We start from the raw sequence: 14,449 nt of genomic DNA on the forward strand, positions 1-14,449 counted from the left end.
GGATGCTCTTCAGTTTCCATTTGCAGAGCAAAGCTTCGATAGACCAGTCAGCGCTGAGGGGTGAGGAAATGTAATCCAGTTAATACTTCTGCAGTCATTATAGGAGACTGTCACCAAGCTTAAATCTAAGAGTTTTCTAGTCAATGGTAAACGTGTAGCTCTTGGATTATTTTCTGGTTTGGCTGCTACCCCTAGGATTTACTTGGCTAATACCAGCTTGATTCACAATCTGTGAGGAGCTTTACTAAAGAGCTAATACACGGAGATGGGAATTAAGATTTGAGTCTTAAATATGCACAAAATTTACCTTCGAACTTGATAAGTAGTCCAGAATTGAGCATGTGGATTCTTTTCCAGCAAGAAGTAAATTGTAGTTAAAATATCTTCAAAGTCTGCATAGTTTGGGGAGATTAAGCAGTTTCAGTTAGTCTCTGGATTCTAAAAAATATGCCTTGTTATAAAAAATATTAAAATTCATTACAAGACTAACTCTAGCTGTATAAGAGATCTGAGAAGCATGGCCTTAAGCAGTTAATTACTGTTTTCTATTCACGCACCTTTCAGTGATACTTAAGATATATTAATGCTAGAATTGCCCCCAAAATAAGAAGCTCGATAGCATGGTGTAATAAAAGCTGTCAATTGGTCTATTTTCAATGTTCCCAGTATTCCTTGGACATGAAGTCCTTGTAGTTTGTCACAAACCAGAGGTAACCTGAGAGTATTAACATACCTTTTGGGTCAAAAAAGACATCTGATCCTAAAATAATGTCTATGGGAGCAAGAGCAAGCAGCTCTGGGGACACCCGCCCCCAGGTGAGCCCCAGCACGGGGATGTGGGGCAGCTGGTTGGCCAGGCAGCTCTTCCGGCAGTTACGCAGGCACTGGGGCAGCTCTTCACTGTCTGACAGGGTCACCTCGGCCCCGCACTTGGCGGCCACCACACCGGGGAGGCTGACACCGGCACCGATCTGCAACCACACCGTGTCACCCAAGCAGAAACGGGGATGATGCGCCCGCGGCTGAGCAAAGGGGGGTGTTCGCGGGGCCGCTCAGCGGTACCTCCAGCACCCGCTTGCCGAGGAGGCTGCTCCGGTGCACCCAGAGGTACTGGGCCAGGACCACGGCGCAGGGCCACACGTACATGCCGTACTGCGAGTCCAGCACCTGAAACACACCGGACACGGCGCTGGGAAGGCGGGTCCCGCTCGGCGTCCCGGTTTAGCGGTGTCCCCCCCGCCGTGCGGTACCTCGGGGATGCGCAGCGCCAGCGCCGCCGGCCCCTCCGTGAAGCGGTACCGCCGCACACCGCCCCGCCGCGGCTCCCCCATGGCCAATCGCGGGCGGCTACGTGTCGCACCAGGCCGCGCGCGGACCAATCGGCGTCTTTTGCGGGGTGACGTCACGCGGAGCGCCGCCGCGGGTGCTGATGGCGGCGAGGCGGTCGCGCAGCGGGAGGCCTGTCCCGGCGTTCCGAGTGTCGCGGTCAAACCGGGCCTAAAGCGGCGGCTCCCGTCCGCGCCATTGCCCCGGCGGGTCTGGACGAGGTCGTCCCCGAGGATCGGTGCCGTGAGGGGCACCGCGCAGTCCGCTGACGCGCGGCCGGTTGGCTGCTGTCCCGGGATCAGCCTAACCCTGTCCTAGCTAGGGGAGAGGTGGCGGCGGGTTCCCGGGGCGACCTCACCGGCGAGCGGGTCAGCGCGATCAAGGGCGACCGGCGCCCGCGCTCCCTTCCTGTCGCCAGCAACACCCTCCCTCCCAAGATGGCGGCCCAGCCGCGCCTTTTCCCTGTCTCAGCCAATCAGCGCCGGAGGGCGGGCGAAGCATGGCGGAAGACGGCGGCGCAGCGAGCCAATAGGAAGGGGCCGGGGGCGGGGCCGCAACGACAGCGGCGGCAAGGGGGTGAAATTTCTCGAAGGTGCGGCGGCCGCGCCGGGGCGAGTCGGGGCCGGGCTGGGGGCTGTGCCGGGCGCAGAGCGGGGCCTGGGGCTCGCTGAGAGCAGCGGCAGCGGATGGTGACGGCCCCCAGCGCTACCGCTAGCACTGTCGCCATGAATCATAAGAGCAAGAAGCGGATCCGTGAGGCGAAGCGCAGCGCCCGGCCTGAACTGAAGGACTCGCTGGACTGGACCCGCCACAACTATTGCGAGACCTTCCCCCTCAGCCCCGCTGCCTGCAAGGTGCACCCCGGCCCCAGTCTGGGGAATTGGGGGCGTGAGGACAATAGGGAGGCCCTGAGGGGAACGGGGAGAACACGACTGAGGGGCTCATGAGGGATTGGGGAGGGGGGCAAACTGGGGGGCTCATGAGGGGATTGGGGGTTGGCGTGCAAACTGAGGGGGCTCTGAGGGGATGGGGGTTGACTGAGGGAGGGATGACTGAGGGGCTCCTATGAGGATTAGGGGAAGGGTAACTGAGGGGGTCATTAGAGGATTGGGGGGGGGACAACTGACGGGGGACTTGGGGAGGGAATAACTGATGGGGCCCGGGGGGAATTTGGGAGGCCTGAGGAGAAGGGGTGCTGGGGAAGTCCGAGGCCTTTCTTGAGGCTCCCTCGGAGCTAGTGGGACTCCTCGGGGGTGCTGAGGACTCTGAGGGAGGGGGTTAGGGCAGGTCAAGCAGCACCCACGTTTTTTCCTCCCTCCACGTGGCGGTCGGGGTGGGACAGGCACCCACGTAATTCCCAGGTGCCTTCCCCGGGGGCGGCGATGGGGGTGAAATGCAGCAGGGAATGTGCCAGCCCGAAAGGGCAGGGTGGCCTCTCGGCCCGGGGAGTTGCCTCGGTGGGGAGCAGAGCCAAACGGCTCCGGGCTGTGGGTGTTACTGATGGGCACAGGGAATGGGGCGTGAGAAGAAGGACTGCAGCCTCGGGGAGCTTAAAATAACGTGGGCAGCTTGATACCCTCGTGGTGTGTAGAGCAAAGTATGAGTGTGAAGCTCCTCCACACCCACTTAGAAAACACGGTTCTTGGACTTTAATCTATCCTAATAGCTGTTCTGTATTTCTTCTCTTGGTTTCAAAGGATAATGTGGAGAGGGCAGATGCACTCCAGTTAACAGTGGAAGAATTTGTTGAGCGTTATGAAAAACCTTACAAGCCTGTAGTTCTGCTGAATGCCCAGGTGGGCTGGTCTGCACAAGAGAAGTGGACTCTGGAACGACTGAAACGCAAATACAGGAACCAGAAGTTCAAGTGTGGGGAGGACAATGACGGTTATTCTGTGAAGATGAAGATGAAATACTACATAGAGTATATGGAAACCACACGCGATGACAGCCCACTCTACATCTTTGACAGCAGTTATGGAGAGCATCCCAAGCGCAGGAAACTTCTGGAGGACTACAAAGTACCCAAATTCTTCACAGATGATCTATTTCAGTATGCAGGGGAGAAACGAAGGCCACCTTACAGGTATAGTACAGTGACAGCAAGATAAAAGTAGGTATTTTCCATCTCGTTAGCTCATCTTAAGTAGGTATGATTGTCTTGTGTAAAACAAAGCACTAGCTTTATGTCTGCTATTTTGAAATGAGCACACATCCGTAACCTGAGGGAGGGAAGGGCAGGGTGGATTTGTGTATCACAATTTCTGGTTCTGCCACCATGTTTCTGCAAGTTTATGTTTTGGTTCTTTTTTTTTTTTTTTTTTCTTTAAGTCAGTTTGCCTCAATTCTTAGATTAAAAAAAAATACATGGTTACTGAAAGCTATGAGGATTAATTTTGTGCTACGTGTGCTTTCTGGCTTTCCAATGTTATATGCTTCAGAACTAGCTCCTGGGTTTTGCACCAGTGTTTTATGTATATAGTGGGATCTTAAGCTAGATTAATACAAAGTGTGGAGACTATTTCTTAGCTCCTCTACAGATGATTTTGAGAGAGAAAAATATTTCTTATCGTTGTAATATTTTCAGCTCTTTTTTTTTTTCCATCTGATTGAAACAGGATTGAAATGACACTTCATTCCTGAAATCAAATGCAACAACCTTGTATTTGGGCTGTTAGATACAAAAGGGATTTCTATCTACATTCATATAATGCTTCATAGCAGTATGAGCATAAACTGAATGCTATCAAGTAATTAAAGTCTTTACAGCCACATTTTAATTGTCAGAGAATGCCTTGCCCTTTGAGCGACATGAGGTTGTGATTAGGGTTTTTTTATTGTTTGGGTTTTTTTTAATGAAATAGAAGAAGAATGAATAGTGGTTCTCCCTTTCATGTGTCTCTAGTACAGTTGTGCTTTTGTGAAGCACAAAACAAATTCTATTTAAGCTCACTGAAGCAGGTGTTTTTACAGTGTTGTGTCAGACTATTTTTGCAGTTTAGTTCTAAGAACAACACACAATGCTGTGATTAAACACAAATGCACACCAGGTGTAGTCTCTATCAGAAATTGAATGAACTTACAGAACTGGGAATCATTTATCCAAGTTATAGGTAAACTAGATAGGTTTGACTCACACTAGGTCATGACTCACATTGATATCTCTTTCCCCCACACCCTACCCACCTACACATACATGCTGAGCTTGATTGCGATCTTGGTATTTACAATTCTTGTGGTTTATTCTGTGTTATGGAAGTTTTCTATTCCCTAACATCTGGAAAATGTGGGTTTGTTTGAGCCTGTTATCTTTTTTTTTGAGAGAGAGAGAGATAAGTGATGCAAGAGAGCACTCTGATGCCTTCTGGAGTTAGGGGTTTCATCTATGTAGAGAAATGGGAGAAGAATATCCTGTGATTTAAGAGCATAATTGAAAATCCAGCAGGAAGTGGTGCTTCCTTATCATATGATCAGAGTATGCACTTGTGCACTGTACAGACTGACTTTTGAATTGAGAGGTGATAGTGTTTAGATCTTAAAGTAAGAACTTGTACTGTTCAGAGCATCTTCGTTGGAGTTGTTCCTTTCCAAAATAAGGGCAGTTATTTTTGGAAGCCATTTACTGAAGCAGCTTTTTTAGCTTGGAGTGGAGTGGGGGTTTTTGCTTTTAAATTAAAGTTACAGAATATGAAGTTTTTAATGGTAAATTTGATGTCTTGTGGCAAGCTGGGTTATGTTCATTGTAAATTAAATACCTGGAGGAAGATGCTGGTAAATTATAGTGTTACTAAATAAGGGGTTTAAAATCTTGTGCATGTGTAGATTCAGTTTATAGTCAGCAAAATGCTATTAAACAGTGCGTCTGCCTGTGTACTAGACAGATCTTCACGTGTTTAATTTCTTCTGACTTCTTAGAAAAACTTTGGCTGTTATACTTGTTGTTTAATTAACTTTCCAAAGCTAATATGAATCTGAAGAGTAAATTGATGACAGAAGTGACAAACCTGCTATTTTGAGTTTTATGGCTCCTTTGTGAAGTAGCAAGAGCACAGCTTGATAACCAGTTCTTCAGTTGGTGGTAGCAATTGATACTTGGAACCCAGCTTAATTTAATCACTGACTTTTGATATTTTCTGAACCTCTGAACTCCTCTTGCTGGGTATCACCTGTGTGTCAGCCACACGATGAAGGGGTCTTGTTGATGCTTTAGTTTCTACTCTCTCTGCTGCCCATTAAACAGTTACTGCCTTTTTTTCCTCTTCACACGTGATATTAAAGTCGCCTCACGCTGCTTTATCTGGTAACAGATATTACTGTTCTGTTACAGGAGAAACGAACAGTTGAAGGTGCTGTTGCTGTTAAACGTGTAGCAGATAAAATTCTCCATAGGGAGAAATAACCCTTGCAAATGGGGAATGAGAATATACACACCAAATCCCGAGTGGTCACTAGAGAATAAGCTCCAACTAGTTAAATGTTAGAATTAAAAGCCTGTTGTAAATGAACAGAAGGCATAGAGGGAGGCCGAGATTACATAACTTTGCTCTTCTCCTTACTTATGTTGCCTTTCATTTGTTCCTCATTGTTCTGCTGTTCTGGATCTGTTTGAATAGTGAATTTTAGAAAAACATAGGATTAGGAGAATGCCCCTCCGTAGTAAGAATCCTAATATAGGCTGTTATGACTTAATCGCTTTGATCTTGAAGTAAGTATATATTTTCTTGAAGAGCTGTTTATACTCCATAGCTGTATTTTGTTTAAAGAAGCTATCTTGTCCCGGAGTCATTCCTGTCCCAATTCATGTTGGATTTTAGGTTAAACCCATGTTGTATCTTTTGCTGTAGTGTGAGCCTCTCAGTCTCGAGAAGATAAATTAGGGAACTGTATCTACCTTAATTTCTAATTGTACATTAAATTAACAGCTGTAATATTCTCTCGAATATGAAGGTAGCTATTTGCTTGCTCTATGACTAAAGGATTTTTTTCCTCCCATGCAGATGGTTTGTGATGGGCCCGCCTCGTTCTGGAACAGGAATTCACATTGATCCCTTGGGAACTAGCGCGTGGAATGCCTTAGTCCAGGGACATAAACGTTGGTGCCTGTTCCCTACCAGCACTCCCAGAGAACTGATCAAGGTCACGCGAGAAGAAGGAGGGAACCAGCAGGATGAGGCCATCACTTGGTTCAATGTCATCTATCCGAGGACACAGCTCCCCACCTGGCCCCCTGAATTCAAACCCCTGGAAATCTTACAGAAACCAGGCGAGACTGTCTTTGTGCCAGGTATGTATGAATCTCATCAGTAAGGAAATCTGGGAGAGAAAAGCATATTTTTAACATTTGTATGTAGTAGAGACAAAGAGAATATTTCCATTTCTTGCATGGCACATCTCATACAAAAGAAACCATTCTGAGCTGTTTCTAAAGGGATATATGTTGCAAAGTGCTCTTTGAGACTGTTCAGTTATTTTCTGAATATCTTGACACATATATGGCCTGTAGCATAGGCTTACATGTGACGCAGATGACAAAACAAATGAAACCTCAGTTGCAGCATCACAGGAATGTGATTCTGAACTAAATTGTGGTAATACAAAACCATCAAGGCATAAAAAATAGAAGTGTTTGAGTAGATGAAAGTGTTTAAGTTTATATATACTGTAGCATGACTAAATATTGCAGCCTGGGTAGTCTGATTGCATATGAATTTTTCTTAGCTGTGGGAAAAGAACTACTTAAAGGCACTGACACTTTCCACCCACCTCTCTCTGGTTATGCTTCATCTTGCATTTGAAATCAAATCTAAAGAAAGATCAGGTAAAGGTGCCATTCTCTTTGAGTGGCTGCACAGTGTGTGCCCATTATCACCAGGAGGTGAGGTGGCCCACAGATGAAGCGGGTGAATTCAGTGACAAATTCTAGCCTCTAAATCTTGCATCATTTTTGTGCAGCATGTCCTGTTGCTTCTCTCTAACATACAGCTGACCTCATGTTTGAAGAGTGCCTTGTGATTGCCTTGGCACTTATTAGTGACTCCTCAGCATACCTTCTGTTAAGATTTTGTAGTTGTCGGGTTCCATTCAACTGTTTCCGTAGTCTTTTTATGAGGTTGTAAGTGAGTTGTAAGAACACCAGTGTCTATTTTTATCCTGTGTGGGGAAAAAATTTTGCATCTATTTTTAAATGAAAGGTTAGTCTGTAGTCATAAGAACCTTACTAAATCAGCGTGGAAAGTGCTCTCCAGCTTAACAGAGAGGGTCACTGTGCAGTCTGGGTTACAGTGGTTCTTGCTATTAAATAAACCATCAGTAGCCAGTGTGTTGCTGTCAAGTCAAATCTTTGGTCCTGTTCATGAGCTGGATAATTTGGTGAGAGCATTGAGCAGCCTTCTGTAACAAGAATCTGTAAAGCACAGGAGCAAGTACTGGAGTAAGACTGAGGAAAGATGACATGGTGGCAAATTTGCCTGGATTTGGGAGATAATGTCCAATTTCCACCTGTGCTATAGGGAAAAAAGTGTACACGGCTGTTCTTGAACTTGCTTTCTGCGATGTAACCAGAAATGGTCATCGGTGTTGTGTTTATAGGTGGCTGGTGGCATGTAGTTCTCAATCTCGACACAACTATTGCCATCACGCAAAACTTTGCCAGCTGTACCAACTTCCCGGTGGTGTGGCACAAGACGGTAAGAGGGAGACCCAAATTGTCCCGGAAGTGGTACAGGTAAGAGATTATTTAGTAGCTTTCTTTTCATATTCTCTATTTAAAACAAGAACATTTACACACAGTGTTACTGTTCAGAGGCTAACCTCAACATTTCAACTACATTTAGGATCTTAAAGCAGGAACATCCTGACTTGGCAGCCTTGGCTGATTCAGTTGACCTGCAGGAATCTACTGGTATCGCTTCTGATAGCTCTAGCGATTCTTCCAGTTCCTCAAGCTCCAGCTCCTCGGACTCTGATTCAGAGGTAATGCTTTTTAGTATAGTAGGTGATCCATATCCTGCAATTATATTTTTTTTCCATACCTGATCATGTATGCTCATCCTAATATTAATGTCTTATGGAATAAATTAATAGAAAGCAATTCAACAAATCCATATGGTGGAGGAGCCTGCGGCCTTAGCATATTCTATCTGCTGAAGCTTCTTTGTGTTGCTAAATTAATTTGGTTTGTTCTATGTTTAGTTAATATATAAAACTGTCACTCATTTAGTGAAGTCATGCCTGTGTAACATGGCTGCAAAATGATTTTTTTTAAAAAAAAGAGGAAGGGGAAAAGGATCCAAACCCAAGAATATCAGTTTTGACACGGCACTTTTCTAGGCACTTAAGTGCTTCAGAAGGCACCAAGTCTGCTCTTGGAAAATTAGGTCCTTCTAGGAGCCAAAATGAACACATCCATTGTCTTGGCCCAGGACAGCTTAGTAATGAAATCCAAGAACTTACCTGTTCCTAGTTTTTAAACATTTAATTCATGTGTCTAATCTAAAACAACCAATTTTTTGACTATTGATTAATCAGGGTTGCTGAGGCCAGGGTTGCTCTTATGATGAATTCCACAGCACAAGCAGTTTACTGGGTTTCTCTGAATTCTGATTTCATCTTTTCATACTTCAGTGTGACTCTGGCTCTGAGACAGAGGGGATGATGCACCGGAGGAAAAAGAGGAGAACGTGCAGCATGATGGGTAACGGTGACACAACTTCCCAGGACGACTGTGTGAGCAAAGAGCGCAGCTCCTCCAGGTGACCCGATGGCAACTGCTGGTTTTTAAACAAGCAAAAGACAATACAAAGCAGAGCTGACAGAGTTGAGATAGGGTGGTTTGTCAGGACAGAGGGGTGGAGAGGAAGGAGTCCCCCGCACAATGTAAAGCAGTCGGCTAGTAGCGATATCTTCCTTCCGTAAATTATTTTAATTGCTACAAACTGAAAACTAAGATTCTTGATATTTTTAATAGGTTTTTTACTGTATTTAATAAACAGTTTTCTTACTTTTCTTAGTTGTCTCTTTTAACAGAGAAAGTATTTTATTGTTTTAATGGGAGAGGTGGGATATTTTAACTCTTCAGAGAGCACAAATGAATAGTAACCAGTTAGAGATGAGGAATGATCAGGCAAGGCTCAGGTTTCAATGCTTTGTTGTCCAAATGGAAAACCTTCAAGTAGTTTTATGGTTTCTCATATTGTTGCCTGGATTACTTGAACATGGCCTGTTGTTTTGTCTGTTAAAGGCAGAATTCACCCCAAATGTCTGTGTTTACCTATTTAAAAAAAAGACCAAATTTCTAGTCAGTCTCGAGGGAGGGAACATTAATATTGCAGAACCAAGAACAGCTATTTCTTAGGGTAAAATTGCTGAGGAAGGAAGTTTTCTGGACTTGCCAGGTTAAAAACTATGAAACACTAGAAACATAGGTGTATACTGCAGGCAGGAACTTAGAAATTCTTTGCTAAATGAAGCATTTTTCTCATATAGCAGAAGCTTCGCAAAGTTCATAAGCGAACTCCTTGCAGTTTGGTTCACTGATGCTGCTGTAGTAGCTGCCTGCCTGCGTCAGGTTGCTGTCTGATTCCCCAGCTGTTGGATGCTTCAGGTTTGGCACGAGTGCAAACAAGTTGCCTGCTAAAGAAGGTGTACAACAGTCGTTTACCCAGGGAAGTCCAGATTCCCAGTATGATGCCTGAATTCCCGCTGTAGGGTACTGCCTCAAGACCTGTTTGCACCTGTGTCACCGCTTGTCTTGCTGTGATTAACTGCTCTCCTCTTTTCAGGAGTTGCTCATACATTTGAATTACAACTACAGAGCCTCATTCAACAGCTGGGAAGGACTGTGCCGACTGCTTATTCTGCCCTGGAGGTTTTAACAATTTGTTTGTTATGACATTGTCAAATGCTCTTTCAGCAGGCAGTTGTGACTTCAGGCAAAGAATGAGCAGCAGGACATAATAAACCTTAATGCAGACACTATTTTAAAAAAAAGTGTAAAAATGCAGAGCACATATGCAGATCTGTTCTTCTGAAAATCCTGTGCAGTTTGAAGTTGAAACTTTGACATGAATACCTTGAATATTCAAAAATTAACACGTTGCGTAGAACATTTGCTTTCCAGGTTTCACTGTTTTCCCTCTTGTATGTTGATGGTGTCACTCTGTGAGAATGGGTGGGCTTTCTGTTCCAGCTCTGAGATGGATTAGTTGAGAGGAACAGTTCCAAACATAAAATCTTATCCAGCTTGTACGATTCTGTCAGGAGAACAAGCATACAATTAACCTGCATGCTGCTGTCTTTTGGCCTGATATAAGGGGAAATGCTGTGGTTGTTGACAGGCAGTTGTATTTTTTTTTTTGACAGGATTAGGGAATCTTGTGGCGGCCGCAGCTACCCCTGAGCGAAAACACCACCCACCGAGGGGCAGCTGCCAATTGAAGCTCCGTTAGCAGCCAGCCAGCTCTCTTCTACCCCCTTCTGCTTCTATTTTTCACACCCCTTACGTTTTTGTCGCTCTTCCTCGATCCAGACATCCGTCTCCATTGTGTGCTGTTGAAGGTTGGCTCCTTACTAACTTCTAGGGGAGTGCCCCAACTCAACATTATTGTGCAATGCTTTGTCCCCTCTGCGCCCCACGTGAGTGCACTAATGACCCAGCTTTGGGTAAGGACATGCCAAGTATTTAATGGTTCACGTAACTGGCAAGGAAGACGATGGTCAGTTCTTAAGGAACTCTTTAAAACCAGCAGGTAAATGTAAAAACCTGCCTTGCTTTGACATTGTCATATGTTTACATGTTGTCCTGTTCACTTGAGGAAAGGAACACCAGCCCTTTTGGCCTGTCTGAACGTCCAGCGGATCTTGCACCGGAATTTCAGGAAGGGAGGGTGGTATGAATGCTCCAGACACTGAAGCAACATGAGTGAAGGTGACCACTGACCTGAAGCATCTTTTGTGGTCTTAATCTACGCATACTCATCTAAGGTGCAACACCTTAACCAGCGACAGTCCATTTACTTTTGCTCTGTACCTGTTATGATGACTGGTAACAAAGATGCACTAGCACCTTGCAATAGGAAGCTTGATGGAGCAGGAGAATCCTGGAGTTTCTTGCACAGCAAAAACTGTTGGGGTGGGGGGGAAAGTCAGCATTTGCCAGTAATTATAATCCTTTAGGTGCAGGCATGATGATTAGCATTAGGCAGCAACTGACAGAGTCAGACTTTTACATGATAACAACAATTGCTGGGCTTTAAATATCAAGCAGTTATAGGGCCATGGGCTCGTTCAGGCCGGTGCAGTTCACATACCTAAACGGCTTTCCTTTGAGGTTATGGGTTCAGACATTTCGGGAACTTGCGGTGCCAATTTTAGAGAAATGGGAAGGGGACATACTGTTTTATGCTTTTAAAAATGCAATGTGTTGCTTAAGTCTGTGTAAGTGCGTTTGTATTATGCCAGGTAAAGCTCTCATCCCCAAGGGATCTGTTGGAGCTGCTGGGTTTTTTAGCAGGGGCTTGTCCTGGTGGTGTCAGCAAAGAGGTCTGGCTGGCTGAAGGTGACCTGCAGGGAAATGACCCTTCTCGATCTGAACAGCACAGCCGGAGCTCACTGGACTGAGCTGCTTCCTTGGGTGCTCTCCTGGGACCCAGGATGTGGGTGTTCCATCTCACTTCAGCTGTTCTTTGAGAGAGGAAATGTAAAACCAGTGTCTGTGTAAAAAAAGATGCAATAATGCCCAGGCACTGATGATAGAATTAAAAAGCAGATTGGCAGCCTTAACTGTGACTTTCTTATACGTGTTGTATTTGGTGGAACCCCAAACATTGCTTGTCTGAATTTTCTGATCATTTTTTAATAAGACTGTCTCTTCCAATTTAAAGACTCTCTCCCTTCTTGGAGACTGGGCCATATCCTATTGTACAAGGGACTCCTAAATGTGTTTATCAGAATCTCTGTTTCTGAATCTTCTGTGCCAGTCATTTTTTATAGGAGCAGTGTGGCAGTGAAAAAATGGAGAGAGGAAAGGTTTATTGGTACACTCCTTAGTTGTCCAGACTCTTGAATTTCCTGTGATAGCCAGGCATAAGTAAGCACTCTGTAGACTGCTGCAGATTATTCTGCAGGATTATTTCATTTTAAAAAAAGCTTCTCAAACTCGTGGTGTTTCTGGCCAAGGTTGCCTGTTTTTTCCTGCCTGGTTGAACAGCCTGGGAGCCTGCACAACCTGTATTTCTTCTCAGAGCAGGCTGCAGTTGTTGCTCTTTGGAAGAATGTGAGGGCCTGGAGAGGCAAAGGCTCGAAGTCTGAGGTCTGTCACCATGAGAGGAGTCCTTAGAGAACTGTCCGCTGCCCTCTTTGGTGGCTGGACAGTTCGTATGTCACTAAGATGGCTGATGCTGTAGCTTGCAATTGCATTTGACATGCACGGTTCAGTTTTGCAGTCTTAAAAATCTGAAAAGCCTGATTGCTGTCCCAGGAGAGCTGCATCTCTACCACCAGAAGAAATGAGCCACCAGTGAGAAGAGCCAGAACGCAGGGTATTCTTCTGTGCCTCTGAACTCTTCCATGGTGTAAAATAAAACCATTCAGGTTGAAGCCTGTGTTTATTTGATGTCCCTCACAGCACGTTGGTGTGTTTGAAATGGGCTGTAGGCATCGCGATACCAGCAACGCTCTCCTGACTTCTCCACAAGGCACTTTCAGATATGAAACAAAGGTGGATCTGTTTAGGCTGCCTGGGAATCAGGACTCCTGGGATCTCTCGTTCTTCCGCTTGCAGGCTCTTGCCTCAGCTGAATTGGTGAGCTACTGTTTGTTTTAATAGATGAGGAAAATACCTACCTCACAGGGGTGTTGTGAGGCTGAAGCGTAATTACTGTGTAAGATGCTTTGAAGTCATCCTCCCACAAAAAAGTGTTCCAGATGTCCTAAACAACCTGAGACTTCCTAACCTGGTGTTAGCTTTTTGTAGCAGAAAATGTTGGGGATGATGTTCAGCACTCTTGGCCACGTGGTGTTCTGTGGTGGCCCTTCCAGAATCACTGTGTGGTACATCAATTGTAGCAGAACAAGGCTTTTTTGTTTTCACCAGAGTTTTAACCGTTGGTGTTTCATAACCTGCTTTCAATGGGTCCTGCTAGATTGGAATTGTTTTAAAATAGGACTAGAATAAATTCTCTCATCAGGGAGTCAGCTTCACTGGCCTTATGGGCCAGGTGAACAAGGAATAAAGTTAAAGCTGTGCTCCCTTGTGCCTGGCTCTGTGCCTGGGGAGGCTGACTGGGGAGAGAGGGGATTTTGTGCTCTCACTTCTGCAGGCTTGTGTTTCTTGGGGCACCTATGTCTCCTGTTCTGACCCCACCACTTTTGTGTATGGTAGAGCCCTGGATGCAGCAGCGTGGCTCTGCTGCAGCCCCCTGCACATTGAGGGGTGTCCTGTACCCCAGGGGCAGGCTCAGAGCCACAGGCTGGGTTTGGAGTGTGGCTGTCCTTGTTGTACTGTGTGTCAGTGTCACTGTCCTGCCTGCTCTGGTGGAAGGTGAAAGGATCTCTGAGCTCTGGCCGTGCTTTTGAGTCTGGTAACTGGTACAGGCTGGTCTGCTGTGACAGTTCAGGACTAAACGGATAAATACCTTGTCAGAACTGTGGATGTGAACAACAGCCGTGCTGATCTCAGCGCCTGTTCTCTGCACAAGTGCTCAGGAACAGGTGAGACCGAGGAAGCACTGACACACCCTCCTCCCCTCCCTGGCTTGGGGGTGCTGGCTGCAGTTTGTCTTCTCGGTTACGTTAGGCCTCTCCAAATGCCTAGATGAAAGACAGCAACCTCTTTCACAATTAACCTGGACTCCTCCTCCCTGAGTCCCCAGCCATCGTGGGGCAGGAAGCAAGACTGGTGACTGAATCAAATCATTGTGATGGGAAGTTTTTGATGTCCCCCTTGGAAACGGGGGGAGAAAGCTCACGGATTTGTTTGACAGTCAAACCATCAGCCCCAAGCCCTGCCGCTGCCGTTAGCTGCTTTTATCACCCCATCCAGCAGAGCTGGGATACTCTTAATTGTCTTGTTTGGATGATTGTGGTTTTGCTTTTTATTTTAAATAAAATCAATTATTTTGCATTA

General features: G+C 45.8%; 2 protein-coding genes across 3 annotated transcripts in view; one reads left to right on the top strand and one right to left on the bottom strand.

The window, feature by feature from the left end:
• METTL23 (methyltransferase 23, arginine) overlaps positions 1–1,779 on the bottom strand; it is a 2,066-nt gene extending 287 nt beyond the window's left edge. Inside the window, exons 1-5 of one of the 2 annotated variants that reach the window (XM_071816521.1) lie at positions 1,361–1,779; positions 1,063–1,167; positions 734–971; positions 308–392; positions 1–53 (exon numbers count right to left, since the gene is read on the bottom strand). The exon at positions 1–53 is cut by the window's left edge and continues 287 nt beyond it. In XM_071816521.1, the coding sequence (XP_071672622.1) occupies positions 1–53; positions 308–392; positions 734–971; positions 1,063–1,146 (460 nt within the window). In that variant the 5' untranslated portion in view covers positions 1,147–1,167; positions 1,361–1,779. Of the gene's footprint in view, positions 54–307; positions 393–733; positions 972–1,062; positions 1,168–1,250 lie in introns of both variants that reach the window. The other variant, XM_065852367.2, reaches the window with a different exon arrangement.
• A 117-nt stretch (positions 1,780–1,896) lies between these two features.
• Positions 1,897–14,449, top strand: JMJD6 (jumonji domain containing 6, arginine demethylase and lysine hydroxylase). The gene is made up of 7 exons (XM_065852476.2): positions 1,897–2,180; positions 3,024–3,412; positions 6,324–6,610; positions 7,915–8,050; positions 8,160–8,298; positions 8,950–9,077; positions 10,687–14,449. Exons 1-7 carry the CDS (start codon positions 2,013–2,015, stop codon positions 10,721–10,723), a joined length of 1,284 nt encoding a protein of 427 aa, XP_065708548.1. The 5' UTR covers positions 1,897–2,012; the 3' UTR covers positions 10,724–14,449.

Source organism: Patagioenas fasciata, chromosome 18 (genome assembly GCF_037038585.1).
Source record: "Patagioenas fasciata isolate bPatFas1 chromosome 18, bPatFas1.hap1, whole genome shotgun sequence".
NCBI lineage: Eukaryota > Metazoa > Chordata > Aves > Columbiformes > Columbidae > Patagioenas > Patagioenas fasciata.

Coding starts and splice junctions, on each gene's coding strand:
- JMJD6 (XM_065852476.2), top strand. CDS start 2,013: ATGGTGACGGCCCCCAGCGCTACCGCTAGCACTGTCGCCATGAATCAT. Junction 3,413..6,323: donor AAACGAAGGCCACCTTACAG/GTATAGTACAGT, acceptor CCTCCCATGCAG/ATGGTTTGTGATGGGCCCGC. Junction 8,051..8,159: donor TTGTCCCGGAAGTGGTACAG/GTAAGAGATTAT, acceptor AACTACATTTAG/GATCTTAAAGCAGGAACATC.